The sequence below is a fragment of the Thunnus thynnus genome, chromosome 2 (genome assembly GCF_963924715.1).
Source record: "Thunnus thynnus chromosome 2, fThuThy2.1, whole genome shotgun sequence".
Classification (NCBI taxonomy): domain Eukaryota; kingdom Metazoa; phylum Chordata; class Actinopteri; order Scombriformes; family Scombridae; genus Thunnus; species Thunnus thynnus.
The window spans coordinates 28533006-28546095 of NC_089518.1; the positions used below are offsets into that span (position 1 = coordinate 28533006).

At 38.2% G+C, this 13090-nt stretch overlaps 2 protein-coding genes and 1 pseudogene across 2 annotated transcripts; 2 read left to right on the forward strand and 1 right to left on the reverse strand.

The window, feature by feature from the left end:
* The first annotated feature begins 1360 nt into the window (after positions 1–1360).
* LOC137172424 (G-protein coupled receptor 183-like) lies at positions 1361–2867 on the forward strand. The gene is made up of 2 exons (XM_067576848.1): positions 1361–2542; positions 2656–2867. The coding sequence occupies exons 1-2, from the start codon at positions 1596–1598 to the stop codon at positions 2711–2713; spliced, it is 1005 nt and encodes a 334-aa protein (XP_067432949.1). The 5' UTR covers positions 1361–1595; the 3' UTR covers positions 2714–2867.
* Positions 2868–4631: 1764 nt separating this feature from the next.
* Positions 4632–7571, forward strand: LOC137171661 (sphingosine 1-phosphate receptor 3-like; annotated as a pseudogene).
* Positions 7277–11613, reverse strand: LOC137200036 (protease-associated domain-containing protein 1-like). Its single transcript, XM_067614714.1, has 5 exons — positions 11382–11613; positions 10998–11098; positions 10770–10879; positions 8143–8310; positions 7277–8023 (listed from the first exon to the last, which is right to left on the reverse strand). The coding sequence occupies exons 1-5, from the start codon at positions 11455–11457 to the stop codon at positions 7903–7905; spliced, it is 576 nt and encodes a 191-aa protein (XP_067470815.1). The 5' UTR covers positions 11458–11613; the 3' UTR covers positions 7277–7902.
* Positions 11614–13090: the final 1477 nt, after the last annotated feature.

The window sequence follows — 13090 nt, forward strand, 5'->3', positions numbered from 1 at the left end:
GTTTGAGTCTAAAAAATATTTGACCGTATTTAGTTAAATGACATCAATCCACGTCCATATCCCAAGGACGATAAAATTGGGAACTAGAAAATGTATAAAAATGTTATTTCTATCACTTCACTATCAGAGTTCATTATAATCTCTGCATAAACGGGAAATAGCGGCTACATGGCCTTCTGTGGGCGCATCAGACTCTTAGACAGTCAACCATTTCCTTTTCTCTGCCCTCTCAATGAATTCTGTGTGTCGGCTACATCAAAACCTTTAAGCACTGTTCATAAATCTACTGTGTATACTGTAGATAATATTAATCCATATGATCCTGACCCATTTCCATCTAACACTCAATATTTTTAACGTGGAGATGAATATTTGTGCCTCGTGTTGAGGTTACAGCCAATTTTTTTTGCCTAGGATGGCGAAGTCATGAGCGGCCCTACTCTGCCCTATGATTAGCTACTCAATAGCTTCGTTGGTCAAATTTAGGCATGAGGAGTGAGATTTGTTAGGGTTAGAGTACGAGTATCAGGGTAAGTCAATCAGAAGCAGAGTAGCGCTGTTCATGACTTGGACATCCTAGGAAAAAAATATCGCTAAAAGGAAAGGTCACGGTGGACAGCTCCTGGTGCTGAAAATTATGCCTTATAAACCCACCGACGAACAACAGATAAAAATTCTTCAAAATTACACGTCTTATTTGAAACACACATCTCAGATAGCAAATTACTGCGGCCCAGATCCGGGCCACACCCGACACTTTCGGCACTTTCATCCGGCCCACATACCGCGTGGAATGATGGCACTTGGGCTGTCCACTCCTGTTTCCCAGATCTGGGCCACAAGCAAGCCGTATGTCAACCAAGAACAAACCAGATAAACCAGGACTGGCCCACATCCAGAATACACATACCTGAGAGCACCCCATCTTTACCAAAACAGGCCCACATTTGATTTGGGATAATTGGGCCATATTTGTTATTTTACATGTGGGCCATTTTAGGCTCACATCAATTTTGTCCGGGCCAGAAGAAGGCCAGCAGTGCCGCATCATTGCCTGAAGTGGCCCACTTCCGTATGCTATCTGGGACAGCAAATCTGGGGCAAGGTAGTGCACAGAAAACATTGCACAGAGAGGGAGTAATGTGGGGCCCAGCAACTTATTTTTGCATTAAAATATCCGAAAATGTTTGATAAAATATCATGAAAATATTCATGTATCCCCTATGAGTGTCATTCAGCGTGAACTCAACATATGTATATTATAATAATTTATATTATTCTTTTATTATGTATATTATTCTCTAATTATTCATGTTTGATAATATCCATAATCAGATTATTTATGTGTGTTTTTCTTGTTTATGTATTTTTTCTCTTTTCTGCTGGGAAATTTTCATATTACAAAAAGTTAGGACAGAAATGTTGGAACATATTGTGGGTCGTTATGTGATTGTGCTCTCACTAAATTTATTTATACAAAAACGTGTTTTGAAAATGCAAGAAAAATCTTGAATGTTTATTAAGAGTAAGTCTAAACATTGATATGAAAAGAGAGATTAGGCCATGTCTCCTGAGGAAAAACAGTTTGGGTTTACATGGGCAGTGGCTTATCAAGCAGCTATATGAATACATTGAATTCAAGCTGCATTACTGAGACGATGCTCCACTCCAACATCACAGACTCTGTGACTGGAGGACTGAATCTCTCGGTGGACTTCGACAGTCCTGTCGACTATCTCATTTTTATTTTCCAATTTTTATTCGCTACGACTGCTGTTCTCGTAGCCGGACCTGTAGTCATCACCATCTTAGTCACCAGAGCGCTCCGCCTTCAGAATAGGTTTATATTCATGCTGAACACCAGTATCTGTGATACGCTGGTTGGGTTTTCAGTGTATTATGTTGGTCTGTTTGATGTTCAGGAGGGATACCCGTCTAGAAATGGAACTTATAATATGTTACCTTCACTTCTAGGGGTAAACATAATGACATTTTTATTTGCACAGTTTGACCGGTATTTTGCAGTTTGTCATCCTTTCATCTACACGCGCTTTATAACCCGGCGGGTGGTTATCTCTGCAAATGTTTATTGCTGGTTTCATGTCTATTTTCAGTCGATCATTACTAATTTCTTGCCACTTTCCAAAGCGATACAGCTGTATGTTTTCAGTATTGTAACCTTACAAGTCATTGTGTTCACCAAAGTGGTCATGACTATCAAACTGTATGTTGTTGCCAGATTCCAGCTTGAAAGAGACCCTCCCAGCGCGGAGAAAGAAAGCAACAAGGAATCACTGAAAATAATCATTTTTGTTGTCATAAGTTTCTTGGTGTTGTGGTGCCCTTCTTTTGTTAATATCGTCCTCAGACTGGTGATAGGAAGAGGGCTGACATTTAAGAATGAAGCCACTAATCTTTTCGCCATCATGGCTCGTTTCAACGCTGTGTGCACACCGACGGTGTACCTGTGGGGCAGTCCGGCTCTGAGAGAAGCCATGGTGAGGACAGTGTGGGGAAGAGTGTGCCCGAGATGCAAGAGGAGGTAAGAAGTTAATGGGCAAAAAGAAAAAAAATATGATATGATAATAATATGATATGATAAATATGTCAATAGTCGACTTGTAATACGCAGTTATCAACCTGATTCTTTCTCAGAATTGGCTCCTGTCCTACGAAGGGAAATAGAAAAGGAAGGCCGATGAAGATTCACTGACTGTGAGACCTCTGAAAGACTCCGTCAGAAACTACTGCAAGTTTTCTAGTGATAAAGGCCTCTATTACAACTGCAAATTTAATAAATAAAAAAGGAACAGTTTTCTTTGTCACACTATGTATGTTTCTTATCTTGAGCTGCCCGTATGTTTGTGCCTTATTTACTCTTAAAGTTACAGCATGGTTCTCACAGAGATTTTTCCTCCTGATGATAATTTATACACCACTTTTCTTTAACACAGCCCCGGGAATAAGGTATTATGTTATATGTTGTATTTTGTAACTTGTAATATTTGACCGTATTTAATTTAACCTTTAAAATTCATAAGAAGAGTAGCTATATACCCAGAAAAGATCACTCATCTTTAGACTTGAATTATTATGATGTGGCCAGGCTGTAGGCCTAAATAAAATGTAATATGTAATAATGATTTTATATGATTAACTCACCACTTAGACATGAAGTGAGCTGAATATGTTTTTAATTATTACCTGGTTTCACCATTATGATTGACCCAAAGACTCGTCATTGAGGATCATATTAGGATTTTTAAATTATTTTTTTGGCAAAAGCAGTCCTATCGTGTGTGGCTTTACATAAGAGCAAAGGGAAAACTCATGCAGGGGTGAGGCTGGGCTGTGTTGGTTAAATTTAGGCATGAGGAGTGAGATTTGTTAGGGGTGGGGTAAGAGTATCAGGGTAAGTCAATCAGAAGCAGAGTGGCGCTGTTCATGACTTGGACATCCTAGGAAAAAAATATCGCTAACAGGAAAGGTGGCTGTGGACAGCTCCTGGTGCTGAAAATTATGCCTTATAAACCCACCCGACGAACAACAGATAAAAATTCTTCAAAATTACACGTCTTATTTGAAACACAGCTATTATTTTACCAAAAGAGACTCACAAACACAAAAGATGATTCAATTGGTATTCTACAATTTTGTTGCACACTGGCAAATTACATACACATATTTACTTGTCCATTCTTCTCTGTCTTTATGTCGTTATGTCACTGTGTTTGATCATGTCTCAGTGCGGGTCAAAAGTTACATGTATTTTAAAATCTCACAAAAAATATCAAAAGAACAATTTAATATGCTGCGTCCTTGTTGCACAGCACCCTCTGGTGGAGCTTTAGGGTAAAATATACTTATGCTATATATTCTCAAAACTGTATCAATCAAGTTCAGTCAGCTTGCATATATTGACCTAAAGTAGCTAACTGAATGATAATGGGATATTGGTCATGGAAACATAATTACTTTTAGAGCGGCAAGATTAGTAAATTAATCGATTGACAGAAAAATAATTATCAACTATTTTGATTAATCGTTTTGAGTCATTTTAAATGAAAAAATACAAACATTTTCTGGGTTCTTTAGTCTTCTGTGATAGTGAACTGAATATCTTTGGGTTGTGGACTGTTGGTCGGGACAAAACAAGACATTACAATTGCACCTTGGGCTTTGGGAACCTGTGATTTACATTTATCACCAAACGATTAATCAGTTAATAGAGAAACTAATTGTCAGATTATGAAAATAACTGATAGTTGCAGCCCTAATTAGTTTATATTGTTGCAGCATAATGATGTAATGATGATGGGCTGTTTGTAAGGATACAAATTAGTACAGCAGCACAGCAAAAGCAGAATAAAACATAATGTGCAGCATGTGAGAGAAAAAAGTATTTAAAAAATATGAAGATTTGAGGGGAATTTCTTTAAACTGCTTAATAATGACCTTAAAGGCTGAAAAAAAAATCTCTGTATGACTTCTGCATGAGGCTTGTGTTAAAAGGAAAAAAAAACAAACATTAGATTGCTCATGACATCCCAAGAGAGGCTGGTGGCTCCACGGCACATTAGGTTTTACGCATAAATAAAGATTTGCATTTAGGAACCCTTTGCGTTTAAACAATGCTCCTCTCCAACATCACAGACACTGTGACTGGAGGAGTGCCTCTCTCTGTGGACTTCGACAGTCCTGAGGATTATTTTATCTTTATTTTCCAGATTTTATTCGCTACTACTACTGTTCTCGTGGCAGGAACGGTAGTCATTGGCATCTTGGCCACCAGAGCGCTCCGCCTTCAGAATAGGTTTATTTTCATGCTGAACACGAGTATTTGTGACACGCTGGTTGGGTTTTCAGTGTATTATCTCGGTCTGTTTGATGTTCAGGAGGGATACCCGTCTAGAAATGGAACTTATAATGTTTTACCTTCTCTTCTAGGGGTCAATATATTGACGTTTTTGTTTGCACAGTTTGATCGATATTTGGCTGTGTGTCATCCATTCATCTACAACCGCTTCATCACACGGCATGTTGTAATAGGCATTAACATTTACTGTTGGGTTTATAACTTTGCTCACTTGCTCGCCAGGAATTTGTTGCCACTTTCTAAAGCGATACAGCTGTACGTGTTCAGCATTGTCTTCTTTCAACTAATCATACTAACCAAAGTGGTCATGACTATCAAACTGTATGTTGTTGCCAGATTCCAGGTTGAAAAAGACCCTCCCAGCGCAGAGAAAGAAAGCAAGAAGGAATCACTGAGAATCATCATTTTTGTTGTCTTAAGCTTCTTGGTGTTGTGGTGCCCTTCTTTTGTTAATATCATAATCAGATTTGTGGTAGGAGGAGGGCTGACATTTAGGAATGAAGCCACTAATCTTTTCGCTATCATGGCTCGTTTAAACGCTGTGTGCACACCGACGGTGTACCTGTGGGGCAGTCCGGCTCTGAGAGAAGCCATGGTGAAGACAGTGTGGGGCAGAGTGTGCCCGAGATGCAAGAGGAGGTAAAACACTGTGGGGAAACTGCATATTACTACCAAATACACAACGTGATTTGTATCCACTCATGCAGTTAATTGTCTATAATCCATTTACTCAGAGTCGGCTCCTGTCATGGGAAGGAAGATACCAAAGAGTCATGGAAATAAGAACCCGCGGACTCCATTCAACACGTCAATGTAATATACCACCTGTTTTCTCTCTCTCTCTCTCTCTCTCTCTCTCTCTCTCTCTCTCTCTCTCTCTCTCTCTCTCTCTCTCTCTCTCTCTCGGCAATTTACATATCAAATTTGCTGATTGCAATGCAACATCACGTGGATAATTCAGTGCCAGTATCCCGATAATGATTCTACAGTCAGTTTTAAATAGACCAGTGCTGTAGACTCGGAGGTAAAAGCCTACCCAGCAGTCCTAATTCTGGAAAAAAAAAACCTATATATAAAACACATGCTGAATAAAGTTGAAGATTAGTCAGTTAATGTAAAAACAGATGCTGGTTAAAATCAATTTTGTAATATTAGGTGTGGAAGGAGGGATGTTGGCATACTGTTCAATGTGGAAATATTTCTTCAACTTGTTGCAACTAAATTTTTACATTAAATAGAAAGAATGGAAAGCTAATTAACATACCCCTAATTTGAAATGTAATTATAAATGTATTACTGATCTGTAATCTAAAAATTCTAAGTTCACAAATATTTTATGTTGATGGAAAAAAACGCCACGTTCTTGTACTGTCTGCAGTAAAACATTATTACTGAAAATCCTATTGTTAACTATCGAGATCTGTTATCTGCCTTTTTAATAGAAGATGTAAATTAACTTCGACATGACTGAAGGTAATAGCGTTTACATTATATGGCAATAATATTTAAATAATAGGCTACTTTTATGACCCCATATGCTACATGATACACAAATATGTAAGTAGGCCAACCATTGGTTAGGTATCTAACCAATGGTCGGCCTACCAATTGTCTTCTCCAAGTGAGAAGAGCCTAAATAAAATCACTTTTCATATAGTTTATTTTTATGCATATGCATGAAATGTTTGTTATTTCTGAAAGGACTGCAGAATTAAATGTGTGTGTTGTGGCCTATCAGCTGCACCTAATCATTTTTACTCCATGGAGAAAAAGATAGACTCAAAGACTGAAGCCCAGATCACCTTGTGTTTTTGCTGCCTCAAGTTGTGTGGTTCAATATCAATATGCTTTGCAGAACACTACTAAATTATTTAAAAAACTGCCCATCCTTTAGCAGGACTTACCATTTTTGGTAGATGGCAAACCAACATGGTTGTTTGTTTATTCAGATTCCCTATTAGCTGATGCATCACCTCAGCTGTTCTTTTTGGTATGCACATAAAAATACTACATGAGAATAATAACAAATAACAAACTGAAACTAAAAACTACCACCAACTACAACTTCTTAAAATTACATGATGACAACAAGACTATAAGTAGTGCACTGTCGCCATGCTCATTTACTCCCCTGTCTTTTCACATTGTGTCAATGATATTATCCAAACTGCTCATTTGTCTGGATCAGGAGTTTAAAAATCAGAGTAGATATTAAAAATACAAAGTAAAAAAATGGCTACTACTACAGCACTCTGGGTGATTAGGCTTCAGGCATAAAACCTATGTGTGTGTGTGTGTGTGTGTGTGTGTGTGTGTGTGCTCTTTGAAGATGTACAAATGTGTACCGCAGAAAGGCAATAAATTATAGTCTTTTATACAAAAAATATCTTTTTATATTAATTTACCATAAGAGAAACAGTTTATTTCATTTCTTGTCCGTTGAAGTTCATGCAGATGAGCAGAAGTGTATTCATATTGTACAGTTTCCTGTGTGAAGTATACTATATGCAGTCATGACCGAGTTTATTTCCTTTCTTTGCCACTGTGGCCTAATGTGACAGCTTGTACTATAAGACAAAACGAACAAATGGTGCGCTTCAATCTGTATGCGTATGTATTGTATTTTCCAGTTTCAGAACTCAGTAGCAACCGACAGATCATCTTCACACAACTCCACAGAGACTACACTACTTGAAGACAGGCTGATAATAACTAAAACACTGATAATTCAGTCGACCTCAACTGAACAATGAGATTCTACGAACATTGTTTCTGCTGAGTTCATTCTCTCTAGCAAAGAGTCCATTTGAACACTAAAAGGTTTGGTCCACATGCCTCTGGCTGGGTGTGTAAGGGTGCTCCATGTGTACGTACAGTATGATCATGTTGATAAGTCACCATTAGTGGGTGTTTAATTTGTTTAACCACAACCAAAGAATTTCCCTGTGAGGCTGTGAGTTTATTCATCGCTGACAGAATAAACACTGATGTGAGGAAGTGGAGGAAGTTGTGGGTGTGCATCATTTCTACCACAGTGTCCATGGGGGCTGCTTGAGTGGGAAGGAGGCCAAAGAGGAAACATTAACAGGAATGGAAATGACAGCCCACGGCAGTGCTTGTCTTTGAAGAGATCGTTTGATCATCATCCTAGAATATGTGGGACAAAAAAACATGTGTCATGTCCCAAAATTTATGTCACGTCTCGTACAAAAAAAAACAGGTCTCTATGTGTTTATCTTTTTTGTGTTTTACTGCGTCACTCTTACCCGTCACGTCCCAGCAGGAATAAAGCAGGTATGCTTGGTTTAGCAGTGCTTCCATCAGTGATCATATCAAGGTACTGACTGTCATTATCCACCGCATTATCAGCAATCAGAACAGCTTTGCCTCCTGCTTCCTCCACATGTCGGGCCTTTTGTACAAAGGAACAACCTCTGGAACACAAAAAATACATATAAAGTGAGACACAAACTCAAAATTTGCAAGCAAATACATTCTGTCACTGTCCCAATGATCGATTCATTCTAAGTCTCATTTGATGTGGCCAGTCAGTAAAATAAAAGTGTCAAAGTCTCCCACACAGGTGGAAGTGGAATTGTTTCAAATGCAAATTAATAATTATTAATGCACTTTTACACACAAACCAAGATAAGTATGACACCGGATACTGAACACTTAGTCGGACCAGACCATTGTCGGTCATGGGTAAATACCTGGTGGTTGCTGTTCACACGAGAACACAGGTCTGCAACTGTAGTTTTTATACTTCATACTTCATTTAACAAGATTAGGTTTATTACATTTTACCATCATGATGTGGTGGTTGCAGTTCTGTTTTTACACTGAAGATTAAACATGGCACATGGTGCAGGTGGAGAATCTTAAAAATTCACTCAAGACATGTATTAAGACATAAAAAAATACTCTGCTTGGAACAATAATGTGTGTCTGATATGTTTTTTCCACAAAAAAAGTTCAAATTACAACATTAAAATCCTTAAAAACAGTGAAGGTAGAAAATTCAACTGTAGGAACAAGAAGAAAAACATATTTTTGAGTGGAAGGGGACTTAAAGGATTTTATCTCTCTTAATTATGAATGCAATTCTGTTCTCTGCAATTGGAACAGTCACACATTCAAGGACACCTAAGTTTATGACATTGTCTTGTCATTTCTTAAAGCTTAATCTCAGGCCACAGCTTCACAGCTTCTTTGTGTGCACATCCTCTGTGCAATACAGGTATAGGTGTATAATAGGGGTGTCATGATTTTGATTCTAAATCGAAAATCGATCAAAAGGAGCATTTGAGTTCAACCTTTGAAATCAAAAATAGGATTGGAGATTCTGCCTGTGTTTTTTTTTTCTTTCCACCCCCATCTACTTGTGTGCATTCAGTACGTGTCTGAAGGGGGAAAAAACAACATTTCAAAGATGTCACAGCATTACATTTTAGTTCAGTTGAATTACTTTTTGAGACACAGAGGCCGCTGCTGGAGTCGGAGATGATGGAGAAACAACAGAACTAGAAAATCCTCCTACTTCCCCGAAGTCACCAGTGTGGCAACATTTTGCCTTCCCCGTGATCTGCATAAACAATGAGTGCATCATTTACAGGAAAACTACAGTTTGTAGGCTATGCTACACACTTCAAAAAAGTTGCAAATATATTGACAGATTTGAACTTCCCAGATCAATAACTCATAAGCGAAACATTGTTAAAACTCAAATGACTCCTCTTTCCTACCATAGTAAGGTAGACAACGAGCCGTCCCCCAAGATGGACTAATAACATTGGTCTCTATGTAAAGCCGGCTGTGAGATGAGTGTGCAGAACTGTCTAAAAAGTGCAACACTTAGTTAGGGATGGGAATTGATAAGATTTTATTGATACCAATGCCATTATCGATTTTGCTTATTGGTTATATTCTTTATTGATTCCTGATCAATTTTTAGTGTGGAAAAAAGTAGGCCTACACAGGTTTCCGGTGTCAACGCAACTGTTTTATTATCTCCACTGTTTGAATATATGAAACATAACTGTAAGATAAGATAAATGGTATTTCCTTCACCTCAGAGTTGGTTTAAGTTGTTTAATGCTGCAGTGTGTGTTGGTCAGTTGGTCTCATTTGTTACTGCTGATTGCTGCTTTGCTAACGTTAGTCTGGGTGACGGCATAGAAAGTTCACAATATACTTCCCATTTGTCTCCCAAAGTTAATTTGTGAAAACATGTTTGCAATCGCTGCCTTTTAGAAGATGAATAACGAGAAAGCTGAAGATAACTTTAGCGTGTGCACTGTAGGCAGTCCGGAGACTGCGCTTCCCTTGCATAGTTCTGCATTTTTCGTTCCGTTAACATGACATGCCTAGGCATCGATGAAAGGAATTGATAAGCTCGGAGGCATACGATTCCGATGGATCGGACAATTTGGAGCCGGTTCTCAATTCCCATCCGTACTCTTAGTTAGAAACTCAAGCTGTTGTTGTAAAGTACCCTTCTGCCATCTAGTGGCTCTTCTTTTTGTTTTTGTGTTAAACAGTTTGTTCTCATTTGACTAGCGAAACAAGTTAGCGTTATTATATTTTAAACAAATTATTTAAAATTTGACCATAGTATGGTACAAAAATATGGCAGGTGTATCGCACTTGATACCATGTAACCTATCTTGTTAAAGAAGAATTTGAAAATGTAAATGACAGTTGTCAGGGCATAAAACCAATGATCTTTTGATCTTTACAAATCAAGATTCGATAGTCTTACAATGGCATAGCCGTCAGTGCAAGTTCAAATCAAATCAAATCGTGACCTTAAAATCGAGAGTCATATCAAATCGTGGATTTGGAGAATCGTGACACCCCTACAGTACATAGGTGCTAAGACACATGTGCATACCCCCTCTCCACCAGAATGACTTGTCCCTGGATGATTTCTCTGTCCTTCAGGTCTGAGCAGCCATCTGCTGGGTCCGCTGGCACCAGGAAAATCTCATCATACGATGATGTCTGGGCACAGAAGGAGAGAAGACCGATGTGATTAGATGGTCAGCGTGCATGTCTGTCTTTAAGGCTTGTGAATCCTTCTAGGCAACAAATGAAATCCAAACGAGGGAAGGGTACTCACAAAGTCTCCTCCAAAGTCTTTAGCAGGCGCTGCACTGAAGATGTACCCTATCTCCTCTGGACTGATGACCCGGAAATACAGCAATTCATTAACCCCAAGACCTGGAGCAGTCATACAAAACAGAAACACCGACCAGTTTATCTCACCACAGATATGAGTAACAGCACTTCCAGTAGGAGGTGACAACCGGATTAACCACAGGACTTTGAAGAGGAAATTCATAAGAACTATGATACAGCATGTCTATATTTGATTACTCAAATGACGAATCGTGTCAGCTATGACAAAAGCCTTAGTATACGTATAACTCCTTCACATAACCGACCTTTAACGTAGCTAAATTTGCTGCGAACTCGCAGATGAATGCTGCCTCCTCAGACTCACCTGACATGCGACTGAACTGCATGAAAACACTCCAGAGGTATAAAACTAAAGCTGTTGACAGAACAACCTTTGCCATATTCAAGACATTTGTAGAGCTCCTTACATAGGACGAGGCCTCAGTATGGCTTTATATTTGACAGCGATCTTTTGTCCATATGTAGCTGTAAACAACTCAGCACCAGGTTAGCAGCCACTTCCGCGCTTGTTTTCACACGCATGCGCATTTAGCATGGCCGGTGCTACGGAATCCCGGAGCAAATATGAGCTGTTGGGCCCCATTTACCCCATTTACCCCCATAATTTACCCTACGATTTACCCCATGACTTACCCTATGACTAACCCCATGATTTCCATGATTTGCCCCATGATTTACGTTTCCACAACGTTTTTTTTTTTTTTGTATTTTATTAACAGCACAGTGATATTGCAAGGCAAACAGTACAGGAAGTAGGCTATTGGAGGAAAAATGAATAAAATACATTGATCACAAAAACACAAGAAGAAATAAAATTGTACAACATATACACATTTATCTGGTCCTTATTTTAGCAGTGTTACAAAAGAAAGCACACATACATAGATGAATCATAAGAAATTATATCAAACAAAAATAAATAAATAAATAAATGAATGAATAAGTATAACTTTAAAAAAAAAAAGTGAATAAGAAATGTTGCAAACCAACTTAAACCATCTGGCAATGTTGTCCACAGTGTTTCTCAAGAGATGAGATGTCTTTAAAGCTTTTTTGTTTTGTTTTGTTTTTAGATACTCTACAGACAGAATCATTGAATGTCTGAAGTTCAGCATAAAACAAGTTTTTGTTTGGAAGAAACTGAATTTATTTGACTTTGTGAATATGTTTGCCCAAAAGACAGCAATTTTATCGAGTTTTCAACTTCACTGTTTTAAGACGCTACATTCAAAAATAAGACCTGTAATATGGACCCAGAACTTATGAGTCTCTCAAATTAATAAGGAAATTTGAGTCCAAAAGTTACTTGGATGAGTATAGACACAAAATAAATGAGAAAAGGGCTCACCCTCCCTTTTTCAGAAGGAACATAAAGGGGAAGCATCAGGTCTAAAATTGTGAATGAATTCATAGCAGGGATAGTATCTGTGTAAAATTTTAATATGAATTTCTTTAACTTTATTGGACAAAAATCTGTTAAATTCAGTCCAACCATTCCTGGTAATGTTAGGAAACCTGTTTCTACAACTACCACAACTGTCAACTGTACAATCTGCTCTCTGAGTTTAGTTGCAACTTTGTGCTATAAAATAGTTAATTAGTGTGCTGCAGAGCTGATGAGCAGTCTTGCAAATATTCTGTATTTGGGCTGGATAGGCTATAAAAGACCACTTTTTGTCGATACTATTTGTCTATAATAAAAAATTGAATTAACTTATTTTCCAAAATATCAAACTATTCCTTTGAAGATGACTTTGTTCTTTTCCAGTGCCCCAGTAAGCCATGACAGTGTGACACTGAGCCATCATGCATGCACAGTAACAGAATTTTTAAACCGTTCATTATAATATTTGCACCCATGCTTTTCCCACTGTGACATGTCAAAATGTCAGTTTTGGAACTATGCATTTAATTACAAAACTGTAATACAGAAGGTCTTCAATCTTGTCAAAGGGATCCTAGCATCAAGACAGGGTGTCAAGATTGGGTAATAAGCATTGCGAGGCCCACCTT

What these genes read in the sequence shown, in the direction of transcription:
- LOC137172424 (XM_067576848.1), top strand. Translation starts at nt 1,596, where the DNA reads ATGGGCAGTGGCTTATCAAGCAGCTATATGAATACATTGAATTCAAGC. An exon ending in TGCCCGAGATGCAAGAGGAG is followed by an intron (nt 2,543 to 2,655) that starts GTAAGAAGTTAA and finishes ATTCTTTCTCAG; the next exon opens with AATTGGCTCCTGTCCTACGA.
- LOC137200036 (XM_067614714.1), bottom strand. Translation starts at nt 11,457, where the DNA reads ATGGCAAAGGTTGTTCTGTCAACAGCTTTAGTTTTATACCTCTGGAGT. An exon ending in GCAGTTCAGTCGCATGTCAG is followed by an intron (nt 11,099 to 11,381) that starts GTGAGTCTGAGG and finishes TGACTGCTCCAG; the next exon opens with GTCTTGGGGTTAATGAATTG. An exon ending in TTCCTGCTGGGACGTGACGG is followed by an intron (nt 8,024 to 8,142) that starts GTAAGAGTGACG and finishes CACATATTCTAG; the next exon opens with GATGATGATCAAACGATCTC.